Source organism: Panicum hallii, chromosome 6, assembly GCF_002211085.1.
Source record: "Panicum hallii strain FIL2 chromosome 6, PHallii_v3.1, whole genome shotgun sequence".
NCBI classification, from domain to species: domain Eukaryota; kingdom Viridiplantae; phylum Streptophyta; class Magnoliopsida; order Poales; family Poaceae; genus Panicum; species Panicum hallii.
The window spans coordinates 38,335,875-38,356,270 of NC_038047.1; the positions used below are offsets into that span (position 1 = coordinate 38,335,875).

The 20,396-nt window shown below is 47.7% G+C and overlaps 2 protein-coding genes across 4 annotated transcripts; one reads left to right on the forward strand and one right to left on the reverse strand.

Annotated features, from left to right (window-relative positions):
* The first annotated feature begins 13,809 nt into the window (after positions 1 to 13,809).
* On the forward strand, positions 13,810 to 16,371 carry LOC112897230 (malate dehydrogenase, chloroplastic). 3 transcript variants are annotated; one of them, XM_025965484.1, is made up of 2 exons: positions 13,810 to 14,016; positions 14,834 to 16,371. In XM_025965484.1, the coding sequence occupies exon 2, from the start codon at positions 14,836 to 14,838 to the stop codon at positions 16,030 to 16,032; it is 1,197 nt and encodes a 398-aa protein (XP_025821269.1). In that variant the 5' UTR covers positions 13,810 to 14,016; positions 14,834 to 14,835; the 3' UTR covers positions 16,033 to 16,371. The 3 variants fall into 3 exon arrangements, with proteins under 3 accessions (XP_025821269.1, XP_025821268.1, XP_025821270.1); XM_025965483.1 differs by having other exon boundaries at positions 13,813 to 14,016; positions 14,830 to 16,371; XM_025965485.1 differs by lacking the exon at positions 13,810 to 14,016 and adding an exon at positions 14,049 to 14,131 and having other exon boundaries at positions 14,830 to 16,371.
* A 1,443-nt stretch (positions 16,372 to 17,814) lies between these two features.
* LOC112896237 (ribonuclease 1-like) lies at positions 17,815 to 19,355 on the reverse strand. Its single transcript, XM_025964157.1, has 2 exons — positions 18,849 to 19,355; positions 17,815 to 18,348 (listed from the first exon to the last, which is right to left on the reverse strand). The coding sequence occupies exons 1-2, from the start codon at positions 19,101 to 19,103 to the stop codon at positions 17,923 to 17,925; spliced, it is 681 nt and encodes a 226-aa protein (XP_025819942.1). The 5' UTR covers positions 19,104 to 19,355; the 3' UTR covers positions 17,815 to 17,922.
* Positions 19,356 to 20,396: the final 1,041 nt, after the last annotated feature.

Consider the following 20,396-nt stretch of genomic DNA (forward strand, 5'->3'; position numbering starts at 1 on the left):
CCACGGTGGCACGCACAGCCACCGTACCGTCGCACCAGGCGCCGAACGGCGTACCTCGTGGGGTCTAACACTGCAACCTGAACAGGCCGACAGGATCTCCTCGTCCGAAATGTGCAAGCTCACTTTCTCATCAGAGGATTTTATTTAAGAAAAAGTCCAGTTACACCGTTGAACTATTGTAAAATACCGATTTTCAATCTTCAATTATAAAATCGGATAACGAGGACCATTCAACTATTGAAACCGGACAAGTTTGGCCCTTTAGGTGGTTTCAAATGTGATTTTTTATTTTTCAAAAGAATTAAAAAATTCTGGTTAGATTAAAAAAATAAAACTAATTTATTTTAAATTAGAAAAATATGAAACTAGTACCAATTAAAATATAATCTATCTATTGTTGCTCTATTTCAATCTTATTTGTTTAAACACAATATATATAACTACAAGGAAAGAAATAATAGGAACATAAAACAATTTAGATCTGAATAACTAAGTAGAGTGCCAATAGATAGATTATATTTTTAGAAAAATATTGGCAGCCGTTTCGTATTTTTTATTTAAAATGAATCACTTGTGAATTTTTTAGTTTAAACTTGAATAGTTTTAATTTTCACAACATGAAAAACAACCTTTGAAACCATAGAAAGGGCTAAATTTGTTTTAGCAGTTGGATGGCCTCCATTATCCGGTTTTTGTAGTTGAAGGTTGAAAATCGAACTTTTGTGGTAAGTCGAGGGTGTAAACTGGATTTTTCTTTTATTTATTTCTTAAATACGCTGGAGCTGCATATTCTTAAATACGTTCATACACAAAGCACTATGCCAAAGCATGCATGTGCTCAAGTGACCGCGAGGCTAACACATGTATATAGCTACTACGGTCTATGATTGCCCATGAACAAGGCAACCTGAGTTAGCAGCTCCAGCTTCAATCCACATCTCATCTTGCTGTCTGATCTTTAAAATCAGGAGCTGTACGTCGTACTGTTGATGCTTGGTCACGGGATACTATGGCATTCTCGGCATAGGATTGATTTCACTGAAAAGATGACCTGCGAAGGGCTACTGATCAAACCCCCAATGTTACATGACAGGATGTGTAAATTAAACACAACACGATGGACTACCTGAATCCTGAAAGTGAAAGGGACTGAATTATATGAAGCGGAGGACGCAGCAGAGAAAAAGAAAAAGGATCGGAATAAAGCAAAACGTGTGGCTAGACCAGCATGCAGTACTGGCCCGTGGTAGCCGCCTCTCCATCGGCATCAACCGCTAGCTGCTGCGATGTCTTCAAGCGAATCCGCATGTGTGCAAGAGGATCGAAAGCTACCCGGCCGGCCGTGCTTCTGCGGCTGCGCTAGCTGTTCGAACGCCGGCGTGTCTCGCGTGTCGTCGGGGCTTCTGACTCGATCGATCCCCCCAGGCGGGCACTTCGCCAGGCAAGGGAGCGAGGGATGGACCTTGAATCCCTGGCGGAACTTGTGTTATTGACAGGTGGAACTTAGTTTATTCTGTATGCGAGTCGGATCAGCCTTCCGTCCACGACTCGATCATATACGTAGATGTCTACAAATTAACGTACGAACGACTATATGTATCCGATACTTATATCGATTTTATCCGTAGCAACGTACGGGTATATTTGCTAAAAACAGAACTGTTTCATTAGAGTCATCGAAGATTATCTACTTATCGCTAAAGCATAGTAAAGCTTTTGCACAGCATCTAGGGACCTCTTCTCTTTTCACCACTACGTCTATATGCCTTCCAAAGCTGGAATAAGGCATATTGCCTTTAGCAACCTAAAACGAGCGAAAAAGAAACCATCACGTTTTCTTGGAATGCCCGGGTCACTCCTTTGGCTACCACTTTATATCGCTGGTCCCTTTCGAATTCAGTACCCTTGTCTCTCTTGTTACATAGTGGAATTATCTTTAGCTTAACCAATGGCACCGATACTTTAATTCGTCGAGACGTGCGTGTCCCTACTTGTAAGGTTCTACAATCAAGCGTACGGTCGAGAGACGTACGTCGTCACCACCAGTCCGTAAGCATGCCACATCGCGGAGCACAGCATGTAGCGATCGATCGTGAAAGGAGAGTTCCCACCAGAGCTTGGGGCCCGGGCCGCTTCCGACAAGCTAGCGACACGTTGGCACTCCTCAGCTCACTCGTGTTCCACGACATGCGAGTACAGAGTACGTGAACCCTTTCTACCTTTTTCCTTTTTTGGATCGCACCTAGTAATACTGCTTCCAGGGCCTAGCTCGTTCGGGAAAAGTTGAAGCGATCGAGAAGGCTCCATCTTATCCTGCTTTTCTCCACGTGGCACGGCATTTTGACGAAGGCAGGCCTCATCGAGATCGAGCAGCATCTGCACCAACCAGGCGACCACCGATCGATCGATCAAATCCAGTGGCGGCAGACAGGGTGGAGTGCCAAAAATAAAGGGGTAGGTCGTTGACTACTCACTGCTTGGCAGTGCCGTTTGCATGCAGGTATAGTATAGATAGGGCCACAAATGTTCTGCTGCTACCACGGACGTCACGGACACGTGGATCCACTGGCGATCATTGCGATTTCTCCTGACGTACCTTTGCGCTGGGTGATGGAAATCTGAGCAATGCTTATCCACCTCTCAAAAAGTAAAAGAAAAGGAGAGGAAGAAACCTGAACATCTGAACAAGCCTGAGTGCCTGACGGTGAGAAAGCACATGCAGCAGGAAGAGGCAGCTGCCAGATGTATGCGCAGGAGATCGAGGGATGGCTTTCCAAGCTGTCAGTCTGGCCTGCCGTGGGCCGTGGCCACTGCATTCTTTTTTCTTGAAAGAAAGTGGCCATTGGATATTTACCGCTCATAGTTACAGTGCCAGGAGCGTGCTACCACCTTTGATGGCGTCGGTTTTTGGAGGCCTGCGACGTCGTCTTTTACCTTGTGATACGCCCCCATCTCACGATCGATCAGTGCGCAAGACGTACGTCACACGTACTGCGTATGCATGCGATGCATCATGGAGACGTACGTGGAACACATGTCGCTGCCGATTCAGGAGACGAAAAGGAAAAACCAGCAGTAAAAGTTCACGACAGGTGACTCCTCCACTCTCGTCGCGTACTGCTCGTGTTACACGGCATGTGCTAGATCTTTCCTAACCTTTTCTTCGGGTTCCAGCTACAGCGCACTGCACGCCCTGCCCGGGAAAGTTGTGGCGAGAGCGATCGATCGTGAAGCCTCCATCTTATCCTCCCTCCGGGCCAGGGGTGTAATCATAGATGTATCCATCCTGCTGCATGCCTTTTTCCCATGCGGCGCACACAGGAATTTTTGTCAAAGCAACAAGAGAGGCACCCGGAGAGCTCCAACAGAGCACCAACCACCCGGCCGGCTACGTGCTGCCACCACCGAGTCCGACTTGTTCAGTAGAGGTTTACGATTGAGATGGCTATGGTATGAATGGAATGCACCGGATAGGCCTTGGGTTGGCACTGAACCGCCAGTGACTGCTGTTGATAGACAGTTATTTCGAACAAGTACGGTTGTAACACTGGGAGATGGAGCAAAGACCAGCTTCTGGCAATCTTCATGGTTACAAGGGCAGGCACCAATGGACCTCTTTCCTGATCTGTTCAAACTAGCATGGCGCAAAAATAAAACAGTTCGTGACGAATTGGTCAATCTCAACTGGACTAGAGGCCTGTGGAAGATGCAAACAATAGAAGAAATGGCATGTTTCGTGAAGCTGTGGGATCTTGTGCAGGCAGTGCAACTCAGCGACGAGCCAGACAAGATTACCTGGAGCTGGACTGCAGATGGAGAGTATACTGCAAAATCGGCCTACAATGCCCAGTTCTTGGGGTCGTTCAGCGAGTTCAGTGGGACTTCAATTTGGAAGGCGGACTCAGAAGGGAAGCATAAATTTTTTGCATGGCTTCTGGTGCAGTGCAAGTTGCTAACAGCTGACAAACTGATGGCCAGGCAATGGCCCTGCAACCCGGTTTGTGTTTTTTGCAACCAAGAGCAAGAGACAGCGGGACACCTCATACTGCACTGCCCTTTCGCACAGCACGTCTGGGAGAAGACAGGAGACTGGACAGGAGGGTTGATCCATCCACCGCAAGCACGACTAGAAATCATCGATTGGTGCCAGAAAGAGCTAGCACATTTACCGACGAATACGAGAAGAATAAAAGCTGCGCTCATGATGTACAGCGCATGGAACATATGGAAAGAAAGAAACAGACGGATTTTTTAGAACAAGCAAGGGACGCCAACAAATGTGCTACATGAGACCAAGATGGAGGTGGAAGCAAGAAGAATGGCCTGTGGAAGGCCAGAGTTACCATAGTCTCCTTAATGTTTAACTTTGTTAATCTTTTGTTTGTTTCAGTGTTCGAGTTTCAGAACTCTTATGTAAGATCAACCATGTAAGACTTTCGGCTTGCTTCTTTCTCCTTAAATGACAGTGCAGTGCTCCTGCAAATTTCTTCGAAGAAAAGAAGAGAGGGGCAACGAACGGAGCTCCCGGCGGCGGCGCGCGGCCAACCACGCGCCCGCCCTAGGCGGCATGTCCGGCCGTTGGACGCGCGCATCTCACGGCGCCCCCAACTCCCTCTCTCGGCCTACAAATAGGATTGAAATTCCACACTCTATCTATTTCTAGAACTAGAAATAGATGCGGAGCTAGAATTTAAAATCTACTTATGGTGAACATAATATAATGAAACGTCACAATTCAATAAAATATATATAATAACCGAATACGCATAAATTTACTATATATATCAGCTCATGGGTCGTAATTTGTATACTTTGTGTTTACGGTGCATTTTCAGTTTGCGCTTCTTGTACACGCTCTTCAATTTTATTGTCATCTCCCCTTCTGCAGTAGCATTAGTCTGTTCTTGCCCAGAGACAACGCTAAAAAAATCTCTTTATGCTTACGACTGAAAATATTGAATGAAACATATATCAAAATTTGTAAATATGGTATAGCAACATGTGCAACTAGGCTTGAATTAATAGATTGTCCGATTCCATAATCTAACTCTCATCTTTTAATTTTTCCCAATCCTTCTGGTATCTAAAATTGGGTGTCGCCAATGGTTAGCAGCGCCTAAAGCGCCATAACCGAGGCTGCTGGTCCTGCTCTCCGTCCACCGCCATCACGCGTCTGGCGACAAGCCGACGAGGCGACGAACCGCGACGAAACCGCGGAGGCAGAAGGCCGAGGGGCGAGGGCGACTCCGTCCGTCAGTAGTTGGGTTTGACGGTTCATTATGGGCTTGTGCGGTCTGTGATGGGCTGACACGTGACGGTCCAATTGTCTAAAGGCCCAAAAAATCTAAACGTTATCTTCTTCTTCCTCCAGACCAGACAGACGACGGACAGACCTCCAGTCTCCAGACATCCATGCATAGCGCAGGGCGGCAGGGAACTCGCCGGGGTGTTTGTGGGGTGGGGGGGGGGGGGGGGTCTTCGGCTGGCTGGTGGCTCCGCCACTACCTAGAAACACATACGACTCGTTGTCCACACCTCCGGTCGAAGTTCCGCCCGATTCCGGTCTGGTTTGGCGCGTGCCGCTAGGCCTCTCCTTATCGTTGCGCTGTGGTGCCAGCTCTCGTAGCTGGTGCTCGCTAGTGGATCTCGGGGGGTTGCAGGCGTACGCCGTCTCATTGGGCTGCTGGGCGGCGTAGTTCGCCGGTGCCTGGTGGTGGTGATTGCGCGACGCACGCACGAGCGTGCGCTGTTGGAGGGTGCTCCTGTGTTCTTGCTACTGCTGTTCTTGCGCTGCATGGTGCAGTGCAGCCTTGTTCTGATTGCTATCGACCGTGGGCTGGTTCTTGGGCCCCTTGCTGCGCAGTGCTCCTCTACTTCTCATGTTGTTGCTGTGGACGTTCCCCTCGGCATCGACATCGGTTCCAGTATCTCCGTCAACCTCCCGCTGGTTCAGGCTCAGACGTGAGCGCTCAGTTTTCTGGGACAGAACTTTGTGTTCGCTGAGCTTGTCTTCCCACGTAGATAATCTACGTGTGCTGTGAGTTAGCTGTTGCCCCTCTCGATTTACACGCTACTGTAAAAACAATTCGTAAAGGCTTCATTTTTTCTACGGGCGGGTCAAAAGCTATCCCGTTTCTACGAATGGAGCGGGAGTAACGTAGCCTAAAAATAGTATTTTTAGGGGCGGATGACACCACCACCCCTCTCTGAAAATGGTGGTATTTCTAGAGACGGGTGATGGCGTCACCATTTTTAGGAGCGGATGATAGCATGATCCGCCCCTAAAATGGTTTGATGAAAAAAATTCATAACTTTTTCATATAATCTCGGATGAAGTTAAACTTTATATCAAAATTGTAGAGAATGGCTAGATCTAAAATTTTGTAGTTGATAACTTTTTCATTTAATGTCATTTAATATTCTAAAAAATTATTATGAACCTACATATGGCTATGACTATATAATCTCATACAACTCAAGTCATACTTTGAGGTTCAACAATCTTAGCCTTTATATACAGTGAAATATATTTAGCATATTTTTTATCTATAGTTCACAATAACCATAGTGTATAAGTTTTATTTTTTTATTTATTTTGCTATATGTAAAGATTTAAATGAATTTTCAGAATAAAATTAAAAAGTATTTTTAGGAGCGGGTGGTGGCGTCACCCACCCCTAGAAACGATTTATATGGACGAGTGATGGCGTCACCTGCCCCTACCAATTAATATATTGGCGAGTGACTGTATAGTATGGTGGAGAGAAAGGTATTTAGGATTTAGTACGGTAGAGAGAAAGGTACACGCGAGGCTTGAGGTGTGCGGTTCGAACTCCGGGTGATGCAAGTGTGTATATTTCGTCAAGAAAATTGTAAGGGGCTTGTGGTGGTGGGTAATTGGCTGCAATACTTTTTCTTTTTGATTTTGCTATTTTTGATTTTTTTTTATATTTTGGAAATAGATTTGTACGAGCCCCCTACAAATCGATTTCTAGGGGCGGGTCACCCGTCCTGGATATTATTTTTAGGGACGGACGCGTTACCTGCGCCTAAAAATCGTATTTGTAGCTACGAGAAGTAGGGACATGTACCACACCCGTCCCTAAAAATACGTTTTTATCCGACCTAAAAATCTTTTTTTAGTAGTGCTAGTATACATTTGTGCAATCTGCTAGTATTTTACTTGGGTGTGGTTGCACGTTTTGGCGGATTAATTTGCTCAGTGATGATAAGCGGTGTAGTGAGACATGAACTTGACAGTCTCAGGGTTTAATATTCTAAATTTTTATCTGTTACAGCTTTGATGTTTCTTTTGCCTAGAACTCTAGTGTTATTTTCTGAGCATATTATTTCTGCTACTTCTGCTCTTTAATGTTCAGTTTTGAAGCACCCTGTCGTTGTTAATTTAGCTTGTTCCTGGTTCAAAAGAAATGTTCTGAACCCTATTAAAGTAGGACTGTCACGTTGGTCAAGGATTTGTCATCACCTCTGGGCGCTGGAAGGCTGCCTAGAGCAGTGACCCGCTAATCTGAGAGCAAATATAGAAAAATAATCATGTTTCTGTTTTTAATCTGCCTGCTTCATCTACTTGCTATGTTTAATGGACATATGATCATGAGTAACTTTATTCTCTGTCTACAACCTTAGAAATGCTCCTGTTCATGTATGTAATCTTTACACATGGCTGTAATCTGAGTAGCATGCTTGTTGTTTATGGAATCGCTTTGATAAATTTATTTACTGGTAGAAGCATATCGCTTATTTCTCTAAATTCACAATAGTAATAGCTAGGTGAGTGCAATGCATGCATGATTACTACTGTAAGCTGGTCCGATCGAGGGCTACACATAGCTTCCAAGCGGCAATTTGGGCTTCGCATGGTCGTCACTCTCACTACCGCCTGTTCAAAATCAACCATGCCCAGTGCAATAGTCGTAACCACTTGGTTCTGCCCTACCGTGTACGTAGACGAAATAGTCGTTCAACGAGTAGTCATGTGTGATCGCTCCCAAAAACTTGATCTCGAGCAGGATCTCTCGCAAAATCGCAGCTAGGGCGGTTCCGGAGGCCTGCTCTCAAAGCAATCTGCATGCGCAGAGTGGCGAGACGGAGATGCATGCAGAACTGCAGCAGTAGCAAAAGAACGTTACAAAATTGTGAGGTCTGTCTCTAGTTTCATGCAGCGGGCCGGAGAGGCTTCCCGTACATAGACGTGCATGGAGATAAGAGGGGATGAACTTAGTACATCGGGGGCGGAGCAAAGATCCGTGCTAGGTGTGCTGCAACACGGGTCCACTCCAGTTCACATCTATAAATCTATTCAGTGTTTAGACCTAAAGTAGTAATATTTAGTGTAAATTTAGTCAACTCAATGCTTATTTACTGGTTTAGCCCGGGGTGAAGAATCTCTTAGCTCCGCCACTGCTACATCACACATGAAGTGGTGTAGGACGCGCGGCTCACCTCACCTCGCTACGGTGCGGCAAGCATGCACACACGCGTGTGGCAAGCCGGTTCCTTTTTACTACTTCATCCATAGGTGGTGCACCTAATAATTACATTGGGATTACCGTTTGCTAATTCTCTAGCATTAATTGTCGATCTTAGAAAATTAATTTATTTAATCAGAAATAAAATGGGTGAAGCCTATTTAAATCCAATACAATCAACAAAATAGTTGTATGTGAGCTTATGGTGTATTTGGTTGAGCTGTGGTTATAAATAAAGCTGTTATGGGTCAGCAGTGAAAAAGCTGCCGTGAGGTTAACTGTCAGCTGTAAGAAAATTGAAATCTATTTGATTGGAAATAGCAGTGAAACTGTAGGTTTGGTAATAAATATTTGCAATGCCCTTGATAGACAATTTATATACAAATCGATCGTAAAACAATATCTTATTCACACATTTATATGTAAATAACTATCTTACAAATGATTTTTTTAATTTTACATCCACCCTTAGCATATGATTTAAATTTTAAAAAGATTTTGTAAATTCTCTTAACTTCTGGGGTTTTCTATAAAAATATCAAGATATAAAGATACTATGACTATTACAAGTTTTTATGAGAACCTTTTTGCAAAAGCTTCCTTCAACGTCATTCCCCTTCCCTCCCGCCACCATGGGCAACATTTGAAACTCAAATCGGCACGGGAAGAAGGGGAGATAGTGGCTGGGAAGCAAGGGGAATCGAATTCCTATGCCATGGCATCCATTTGATACGGAATTTTGGATCACAACTACTAGGAAGCCGACTGATTTTGGAGAGGGATGGGCGCGGGCATGGACAGGGAACGATGGAGAGAAGGCGGGGCACGCGCGTACATGGGCGCACGGCCTAGACAGGGGACGGCGGAGAGGAGGCAGGAATTGGCCGGAATAGCGCGCGGGCGGGGAGGGCCGCCGTCACAAGGCGTGTCCTACTAGAGACTGGAGAGGAGCTCTGCCCGCTATCGAGCTTCCCAGCCACTATCTCCAACGGAGGGAAGCCGGGGCACCTGCACGGGCGGAGCGGAATCGGGGTGTAGGGTGGCGGGGCGGAGAGGAGCACGAGCGGCGGAGAAGAGGCGGGGCGTAGCCGGAGTGCGCCGCCGCCGCTGCAGGAACCCTTGCGCGGGTCCTGTGTGCCGCGCACGTCGTGGAGAAAAGGAGCAGAGCGAGGAGGAATCCGACGAAAAAAAGAAAACCAAGAGGTATGCCCCGTAGCCAATGGCATGTGGGTAATTTTGAGGATAAAAATCACTTCACAGTCGGTGTAAGCAGGGGAAGATGAGCTGTGAGAATTGAACTAGCTGAAATCTGCTTTTGACCATGACTTTAGGTGGAAGCTAATCCCTTTGGTTGGTTTTTAGCTTTTTAAGAAGCCATAATAGGTTGAAAGCTCAACAAACGGACTCTTAGTCTCATAGAACATGATGCACTATCTCAAATTCCTATGCACATAGGGCGTAATTCCAATGATTTGCAAGTCCGTGCTGCGGTTGCAGCTTAAAAATCCAGCACAGTATGTGTATCTGCTTAGAAGATCACAGTATTTATGGAGTAGGAAAGGGGCACGCAAGCCCCCCTACTTTAAAGAGCTTGAAGATGGAAAGGGAGGAAAAAAAGAAGAGGAAAGAAATAGAGAGGAAGATAGGGGGGGGGGGGGTCTGTACTATAGGATATGAGCCCCATATTTTGTGTGATGATTCGACTTAGGACTTGGTGTGTAGCGATAACAATTTCCAGCAGCAACATGATCGATAAAGCGCCACGATTATAATGGAACTGACGAGAGTCATCTAATGTGTTGCATGGTCCGTGACATGGACCCGCGTAGAGACATCAGCGACCCAAAAGTGTTAGATAAATAGGTATTTTCGGTATATTTTAATTTCAAAATTATACGTGCAACTTATTAATAATTTTATAACTATGATGCGTGAAACAAGACATGTGCACATATTTGAAGTTAACATGAATTTAATCAAAAAAGAGTTAGACTATACCCCGAGGTGGATCCAGTGTCGGAGGCACCGTTACCACCTGGAGCAGACATGCTCGACTGGCCTGCTTGAAGTAGTGGAACGAATTTGATGCAGTGCAGATTGCCTTCAGGAAGTAGTCGTACGAGTTGTTGAAGTAGTCGATCGAGACACCGAGTGGTCATACTTGTCGAGGAAGTAGATACACAGTTGTTCAAGTAGTCGCACAACTTCATGAAGTAGTTGATCAAGGCACCGAGTGGTTGTACTTGTTGATGAAGTAGTCGTACTTGTTGGGAAGTAGTCGTTGAGAGCTTTAGAAAGTAGTAGTACCGTTGATGAAGTAGTCATCCAGAGCTTTAGGCAATAGTCGTACGAGGAGGTACAGGCGGCGATGTCGACGGACGGAGTTGGTGTGTAGGGACGGATGGTGAACAGTACACCGGTGAAGACGTCACGGTTCTGGGCAAGTAGTCGCGTGAAGATGCTCCCAAAAAACCTGATTGCTCCGCTATCCTGTGCAGGACCTTCAGCGGGCAATGGTTCCGAAGGCAACTGCTCCTGCCGAAGATGTGCGCGTAGCATCGACGATGAGAATGTAGAAAAACAGCAGAGGGGGAAAGAGAGGTGTATGCGCATAACCAGAAAGAGGATAAGACATCTGGTAATATAGATGAGAGTTTGGGATGGGACCATGAACTTTCGTCATCAATACCATCAAACAAAGTAATAGCGATTAGTTCGCGCAGAGTCAACCACAAGAATGAATCGCTATGAATGAATCGTGGTGATAATGACCATTAGTTGGTTCAAAACGTCCACTCCGCATCGCAGCACTTCACGTAAAAGTAAAAGTTCTCTTTCACTTTCATTACAGAATTACACAATAACTCTCTAGCATTTAATGGTGAGCTTTAAATTCTTTAATTATAAATATTGACCTAAAGGCTCACGTATTGCAACAAAAAGTTGAGAGCCTTATTGGATTTGCTTCCCTACGGAACAATGGTAAATAATTATCCCTCCATATATGGGTTTTATTATATAACAACGACAACGACGACTCCACGTTGCAGGCTTGAGTGTCCTCGGTCACAAGATAACTGCCTGGCATTGGCCCACAGATATGTGACACTAGAAAACATAGTGCCTTGACTTCGCTCATACTTACAACTGTGTATGATGATAGCATGACGTATGATGATCACTACAAAATCATTCCTTTTCCTTGAGCTGCACAAGCACAATAACCCTTTGGGATTAACCTCTAACTTTCTGGATCATATCATATCATTCCAGCTACATGTATAATAAGCTTCTTCTGAAAAGTTGGGACGATCGAGCGATCGAGAAGGCTCCATCTTATCCTCAATCTATCCCGCATGCCTTTTTCCATGTGGCACGGGATTTAATTTGTCAAAGCAGTAAGGCCCCAACAAGCACCAACAGGCGACCCCCGATGCCTCACATACGCTGCCGCTGCTGTCGCGTCTGGAAATCTGGAAGTTCTGCGTCTTGAAAAGTGAACCAAAAAGGGAAATCTCTCTCTCTCTGAGGGCATGTTCGTTTTCTGCTATCTAAACTTTAGACCCATCACATTAAAGAGAATCTTGCTATTTAGAAGTATTAAATAAAATCTGTTTATAAATTTTTTTGCACAGCTAGATGCTAATTCGCGAGACAAATTTAATGAGCCTAATTAATCCATAATTTGCCACAGTGATGCTACAGTAATTATTCGCTAATCATGGACTAATATACCTCATTAGATTCGTCTCGCGAATTAGCACTAGGGTTCTGCAATTAGTTTTGTAATTAAACTTTATTTAATACTTCTAAATGATAAGATTTTCTTTGATTTAACCCTCTAAAGTTTAGGTACCCGGAAACGAACACACCCTGAGTCTCAGTGTTCAAGCCATTGTTGATACATGGAAATCTCTGCAGGTTTGCAATATTCAGATATCGAAATGTGAAGAGCGAGTTCTAACGATAAAAAATGCATTCCCTGCGTTGCACGGGACGAGCCCATCTGCCACGGGCCATGGCAAATATATATTCCACCGAGTTCTCCGGAGGTATCATATGTGATCGAAACTCGTCCAATCGCAGGCGCCGACGTTCCCGCCTTCCCCACCTCTCCTAGCTCCGGTGCCGACGTCCCCTCCTTCCCCACCTCTTCCGGCTCCGGTGCCGGCTCCGGTGCCGCCCTCCACCGCCGCCGGTGCTAACCACCTCCGACCCGATCTTCTCCACCGATTCCTAACCTATCGGATGTCAAGCCGCCCGCTGGACGAGCTCGTCTGCTCGCATATATGCGATAAATAGATTTCCCCGACGGCTCTTTTTTCTAGAGGACAAGCGAGCACAACGGCTGGGCTGCTTATGTGTTACGGCCCATTTCCCCAAACTCCTCCAACATACGCACCAACAAAAAAAAGCAGCCCATGGTTCACTTTACTGTTTACACACTTCTGGGCCGCAAGGCCAGGTTTCCTACAGGCAGGACAACACAGGCTGCAAGCCTGGCCCAGGCCCACACTGACGTCCTCGGCCTCCAAACGGGAAATATTCCGCGTTGGTGGGCTTGGTGGTGGTGCTCTCGGAAGCTTCTGCACGGAAAGCCTTTACTATTTTCCGGGCCGCACGTAAGCGGAAAGCCCATCGGAGCCGCCCGTTCCGCGGCGTGGAGGGACGCGGGGCGGCGGGCGCACCGCGGCCTGGGAAATATCGACGGGATCTCGGCTCCCGCCGGCCGCACCAACCAAAAAAAAAAAATTGTGCCGGAAAAGCAACGGCGCCCTGCGTGCGTGCGTTCCACCCGTGCACGGCGCCGCCACGGTCGCGGGGATTTCCGTTCCGTTCCTCGTGGCTGGCTCCACCTCCACCTACCCCCCTCCAAAGCCCCAAACACCCGGTGCACCAAGGCCACGGCCACCGCAGCGCACGCGCGAAAGATCCGGGCCTCTCGCGCCCGCGGCCCACCCTTCGGCGCCGTGCGCCGGGTCCGCTGGGGGGGGGGGGGGTTGGGTTGCGAGGGTATCCCCTCGTACGCGGACCAGATGCGTGTTAGAGATAATAAAACAAAAGGATAGAGATAATAATATTTTAAAATATTTTTATCTTATTTTATATTTTATTTTAGATTATTTTATTTTATTTTGAAATATTATCATTTCCAGCAGACATATGTGATGATAGAACAATTGATATCACGTGCTATGAATAATATTCCGGAGCTTTCCGGTGCGCTTCCGCTTCTCTCCTCCGTTTGGCGGATCCCCCGCCGTTGTTTCCTAGGCCGCAACGTCGCCATCGCCGTCTCCGTCGAGCCACGAATTAAAAAGCGCCGCCGCGGGCGGCCCTCCTGCGACCCAGGAGCCCACAGGCCAGAGCGCTTTTTTTCCCCCTTTGCCGCCGCGCGCCGCCGCCTCTGGCCATCGCAGCTGCTCACGAGGCTCCCGAGCGCCCCCGCCCCAACGAGCGCGAGGCGAGCCAGGGAAAGGAGCCTTCAAAAGCACCACCCCCGGCCAGCCGAGGAGAGCGCGCGGAGGTAAGAATAGCAGCGACCCGACCATTCCCCGCCGCCCCCCCCCCCCCCCCCCCCCCCGGTTACTTCTCCCCTGAGGTTGGTGGATCCCGGCCGCGCCCGTCTCGCTGCGCCGCAGGTCGGATCTCCCTCCTCCCCCCTGATTTCTGTCTGCTTGTTCGTTCGCTCGTCGTGGGGCGCGTGTAGATCTAGGCGTTCCTGCTGCGTGCCTACACGCAGCGGGGGGTGGTCGTCACGATCTGTTCGAGTCGGCCGGATGGGTGCCGCCATGACATGCTCTGAGGAGACCTGCTCGATTTCGCCCATATGTGTCGAATTCCGGGTAGAGACTGCTTGATAGCTTGCTTGTTCGATAGCAGAATATGGTTTCAAGGGCTATTTGATCTAGCGTTCTAGCTCGGATTTTTAGTGATGTAAGACGATAAATTTAGTTTGATTTCAATAGCGACAGGTCAGGCGTAGGATGTTGTTCGCACTGGAATCTGGCCATAGATGCCTCCTTGCATGATTCCTTCTGTTTGTCGATTCACGTAGTAAATGGACGTCAGACATCTTGTGAACATTTTCTGTGTGCCGATGTAACGCTACTTGAGGTCCAGATAGAGCGTGTTCTCAGTTACTATTGATGGTTGGGAGATTAAATTTCACTGTGCCATCCGGAAGCTTCAATTCTTCATTGTGACCGCTTTTTTGCTGTGGTAGATCTATTGCTATAGCTGGAAAACTTAACATCTAATTCTAAAAGTTACTGCTCCGTCTATTACTATCTGCTATATCTTCTATGTATATAAATCTAACAGAATTTTGTTTCTGCAGTCAGACATGGCATCAACTGTTACCTTCACCTCAGTTAGCACCCAGGCAGGGCTGATCCAAAAGCCAAGGAACACCAGTGTCACTAGCTACTCTGGTTTAAAGGCATCACCATCATCTGTTAGCTTTGGATCGGAGTCGTCATTCCTGGGCAGGAATGCATCCCTCCGGGCATCTGTCGCTCCAAGGATTGTGCCGAAAGCGGCATCTGGATCTCAGATATCTCCCCAGGCATCTTACAAAGTGGCCGTACTTGGTGCTGCCGGTGGGATTGGGCAACCCCTAGGCCTTTTGATCAAGATGTCTCCTCTCGTGTCAGAGCTGCATCTGTATGATATTGCAAATGTTAAGGGTGTTGCTGCGGATCTTAGCCATTGCAACACACCTGCTCAGGTTCTGGACTTCACTGGCCCCTCGGAATTGGCAAACTGCTTGAAAGGTGTGGATGTTGTTGTCATCCCTGCCGGAGTTCCAAGGAAGCCGGGCATGACTCGTGATGACCTCTTTAACATCAATGCAAGCATAGTGAAGTCACTTGTTGAGGCTGTTGCAGACAATTGCCCAGATGCGTTCATCCATATCATCAGCAACCCGGTGAACTCCACAGTGCCAATCGCTGCTGAGGTTCTGAAGCAGAAGGGTGTCTACAACCCCAAGAAGCTTTTTGGAGTTACCACCCTGGATGTTGTCAGGGCCAACACATTTGTGGCGCAGAAGAAGAATCTCAAGCTCATTGATGTTGATGTCCCAGTTGTCGGTGGCCATGCTGGAATCACAATTCTTCCATTATTGTCGAAGACCAGGCCATCTGTCACCTTCACAGACGAGGAAACTGTGGAGCTGACAAAGAGGATACAGAATGCTGGGACAGAGGTGGTGGAGGCCAAGGCTGGTACAGGGTCTGCTACCCTGTCCATGGCCTACGCTGCTGCCAGATTTGTCGAGTCGTCTCTCCGTGCACTGGCTGGTGATCCAGATGTCTATGAGTGCACATTCATCCAGTCCGAGGTTAATGATCTGCCATTCTTTGCATCAAGAGTCAAGCTCGGGAAGAATGGTGTTGAATCTGTTGTTTCTGCTGACCTCGAGGGAGTGACTGAGTACGAGGCCAAGGCGCTTGAGGCGCTGAAGGCTGAGCTGAAGGGAAGCATTGAGAAGGGCATTGCGTTTGCGAACAAACAGCAGGAAGCTGCCGCATCTGTTTGAAGTGGGTGAAATAAAAATCCACAAGAAGAGAATAAAGGGATAATGATCCTGAATCCATAATGGCTTTTAGTTTTGCAGCCTAGAATTTTTTGTGTCGACAGTAGGAAGATGCTCCAGATGAGCTACAATTGTGGCTGTCGTTAGCTTCTAATGATTATATGTAGATGGGGGCCGGATGCCCCCCAAGCTATCTGTTTCCGAACCAGGGCTTGTTTAACACAACCCATAAATTTTGCTCCTTTTCTATTGTGGTTGTGTGATGTCTGTAGCTTGTTGGAGTTTACAAACTACCAGGCAGCTAATAAAGCATTTTTACGAAAGAGATTTGTACCGAAGACATATTGTGGTTGTGCTTGTACTGTCGTGTTGCCTGTTGTTTAATAATAATGTTTCCTTGCCTACTTATGCTATTACTTTTTTCGTTGTGTAATTGTCCAATTGATTGACAATTACGTGTGGAATTCCTTAAGTTCTCTATGGCAAGGTGGCAACAGGGACGGCTGGAAATTGGCATATGTCTCTGCCTTGTTTTTCTGCTTGGGAGTCGGGCGTTTTCGTCTGTTCTTCTGTCGAACCATCTTGTAGCTGCGACGGGAAACCTAGAAATGGAATGCCTGCCCGTGCACGCCATGGTTTCATCGACAGCCACAATTGCGTGCTTCTACTTTGTGAGCTTAGCTTGATTCAAACTACTGATACCGAAAGATCAATGTTTCAGTTCTTATCAAAAAAAGAAAAATGTTCCTTTCAGCTACTGAAAGTTGGTGCCGAGGTTAGGACAGGGAAACCACAATCGATGCATTCTTATTCGTCTTAATCTACCAAGCATTGCCGTACATAAGCCTCTAACTTATCACATGGAAACAGTTTTCCCTTTCAAGTTATCCATCATTTTCTGAATGTGAAAATATTCGGCTTGACATGTTTACATCGATTCAGCAAAATATACACGAATTGGCTCCATTGCTTAGCAGCACATGGGCACTTCTTTTATTAGCAAAACTAACCATGAATGGAGAATGGACACATTACACCATCGTCCTTATCCAGAGAATGCAAGCAGAAGGACGTTCTAACAATTTACAAACTTACCAAAGAGCTAATGAAGTTTTTTCCCCCGAAGTTGATCTTTTGCATGTTTATACTGTCGTTTTGCCTGCTATTTAACAAAAGAGAAAGAAGCCCTGCTTCATTGGCTTCCAAAGTTATTATCTCTTTTTTTCATGTGTCTGATCTGGCCACACGCGACAGGGAACGGCTGGAAGCTTTGCATGTGTCCCCCGGTAGATTCCGGCCGGAAGCTTGCATTGGGAACAGAAACACCAGAACTGGAATAGAATAGAAAGGTCATGAAGATTTTTTTCCCTTTTCTTTTCCCCCTTTGGAGTCGAGCGTTTCCCCTCCCCGTCTGTTCTAATTTTCGACCATCATTTAGAAGAAATTTGGATTTTTGACACCCTAAAATGGAAACTCCTGCCCGTGCACGCCATGGTTCCGTGTTCATGGCCACAATTGCATGGCGTGTCGTGTGATCAACGGGAGGCATCTGTGAACACAAGCACACTTCACGGGTGTCAACTATACCGCATCACCTGTGAAGCTGCCGGTTGAGCCAGGCACACGCGAGATCTTGTAGAGAGAGATCAGTGTTGTTTGCAGCTGCTGAAAAGCAGGTAAAATGACGTGTAACAAGAAAAAAAATTCTTTTCTTGGACTTATCAATTGATCTCTGAATGCGATAAGCAATCATACTGATTGCTGATTGCATCAGTTCAAATCAAATACATGAATTGGCACATGAGCACTTCTTTTATTCAATCAAAACTAACCATGAATTGGGGAACAGGCAAGATCGAGGAGGTCCTGGGAACTGAACAGCCGGCCGGACTACTAGAACGCCGGGAACTCGATCCTGCTGCCGCAGGGCCTGCCGCGGGGGAGGACGGGGCACTCGACGAAGCTGTCGCCGGCGGCGCTGACGCAGAAGTAGAGCTGGTAGAGCTGGCTGTTGCCGGCCTCGTCGCGGTTGCACTCCACGTAGGGCTCGAACCCGGTGCCCTCCCGGATGGCGCCCTTGATCTGGTCCAGCGTGTAGTAGCCGCCGTCGGGGTTGACGCCGGCGGAGGTGAGGGCGGCGAGGACGCCAAGCCGGTCGCGGAGGCGGAGCGCCGCCTGGAAGTAGCCGTGCTCGTCGAAGACGTCGGCGGCGCAGGTGCCGTGCTTCTCCCACTCGTGGCCCCAGAAGCGGAGCCCGTCGTTGGTCGGGCACGCCAGCGTCGGCCACTTGGCGCGCAGGCTGCTCAGCAGGTCGCTCACCTGCAATGCATTGGCAAAGCGTCACGCACCGTGTCAGCGTGCCAACATCTCCGTGGACGACCGTGCCAACTGCAACGAATATTCGAATAGTGCTTGCTTGCTTGGGGCATGCAGGAATATGATTATTCTTTTGCAAATTTAAGGCAATTTTTTAAAATTCAACTTAACATTAAAGAAGAAGATCACTGATCCAATTTTTTTTTTTCACATTGGAAGAACAGAGCGGCAACAGTAAGCAGGGTCTTTCGGAGTGAAGCCAAAGGAACAACTCCTGTCCTCCTTTGAGTTTCAAACTTTCAATCCACACCAAAAAGATGATTTTGAGATGCAAGATCATCGTCAACGTAGCATACATCAAAGCGCCAAGAACACAAACCATAACTGAAGCGAGATCTAAGAACACGCCGGGATCAAACGCATGCAGAGCAGCAGCGGCATGGCAACCGGCGAAGAACAACACGAAGGGGGAGGAAAGGAATTGAGGTAGGGCGGCGTCGCACCTTGGACGGGTTGAACGCGGCGTCGGGGTTGCAGTTCTGCGGGTAGGAGCCGTCGTCGCGGTTGGGCCAGAGGCCGTGGATGCCGAAGTCCGCCGTCGGCTTGCCGGACTTGGGGTAGCAGCAGCTCTGCTTGGTGTCGCAGTAGGACCCGGGCCACTGCAGCACGAGGTAGAAGAAGTCGTAGTCCTGCGCCGCCGCGCGCCCGGCGACGGCGGCCAGGGCCAACAGGATCGCCAGGGGCAGGCGTGCCGCCATGGCCGGGTCGAGCTCGATCGATCTGCGCTAGGGATTCCTGTTCCGGGCTGTGTGGTTGCAGGGATGGAAGCGGAGCTAGACGACGATGGATGGATGGATGGATGAAGGTTGCGAGGACCTGGGGGTGCGGATTTATAGGAATCCTTTGGGGAGGAGGATCAGGGGGGAGGAAAGGTGTGGACTCCACAGCAATGGTGCGCACGCGTACATGTCAATGGCGATGGCTATGGAAGTGTACCATGATAGCATATTCGAATGTGGCAAGCAGAAAAAAGAGGAAATATAATCTTGCAATTCAAGGAGGGATTTATGGCTTGCTTGCTGCAGCCCGCAAGGCATGCATGGAAGGCGGGCAGCGTTGGCCGGCAGGGGATGATAGGTGTGGAAGGCAAGTAGAGTCCCTGGAGCCGTCCAGTTGGAGGGTGACAGGTTGGAGGAGGTCGATCGAGCCCAAAACGCCCAGAGATGCACGGGTGGGTGGTCGGCACGGTTCAATCTGAAACTCTGAATAAGCAAGACTTGCAGTGCTTTCAGAAGGTTTTACTCCATTTCCTCGGAGTACATTTCCACAGATCACTGCATTGAAATTGATGAACGGGTAGAAAAATGCAATGGTTTCTTTTGTTGTCAACGTTTAGTACTTTCTTAGCATGAGAGGGCAGAACTATTACTTGGTAGAGAGTGTTGTCGAGCACCGCGTTTGTTTTTGCTCGGAGCCAAACATGGGTGTCCAGTAAGGTCTGAGTTCCTTGCACATCTTTTTTTTTTTCAAAAAAGATGGAACACTTGTGTAAGTTTCTTTTTTCTTTTTTTTTTCCGTGGTGCAGGCATGTACCCGTGTGATCGATCCATGGAGGTACAAGGCCGTGCTGCCGTTTAGGGTGCGTCCATACGTCTTGCCGGCAACGGCGTACGGTGAGCCCTCGCTGTCACGGTGGGAAAACGGGAGCCAGCGGGGCGCGGCGGCCTCACGCCCATGTACGTGGCGGCCGGAGCACGGAGGCCATCTCACTCGCCCGTCAACGACTGGGACGTGCCAAGGAGCGCAAGCCATGACAGCATGTCCGAGAGAGACAGAGACACAGGACATGGGGCGGCACCATGGCTGGCATTTTGGCATTTCACCGGAAATTAAAATAGCACGGTACAAGGCTACTACTTCCTCCGTTCAGAATTATAATTCGCTTTAGATTTTTATAAATACATTATATTTATTGTGAATTTAGACGTACGCTATGTCTAGATACATGAAAAAGTAAAATTAAAAAGTAAAATTATGAATCTAGGAAAACA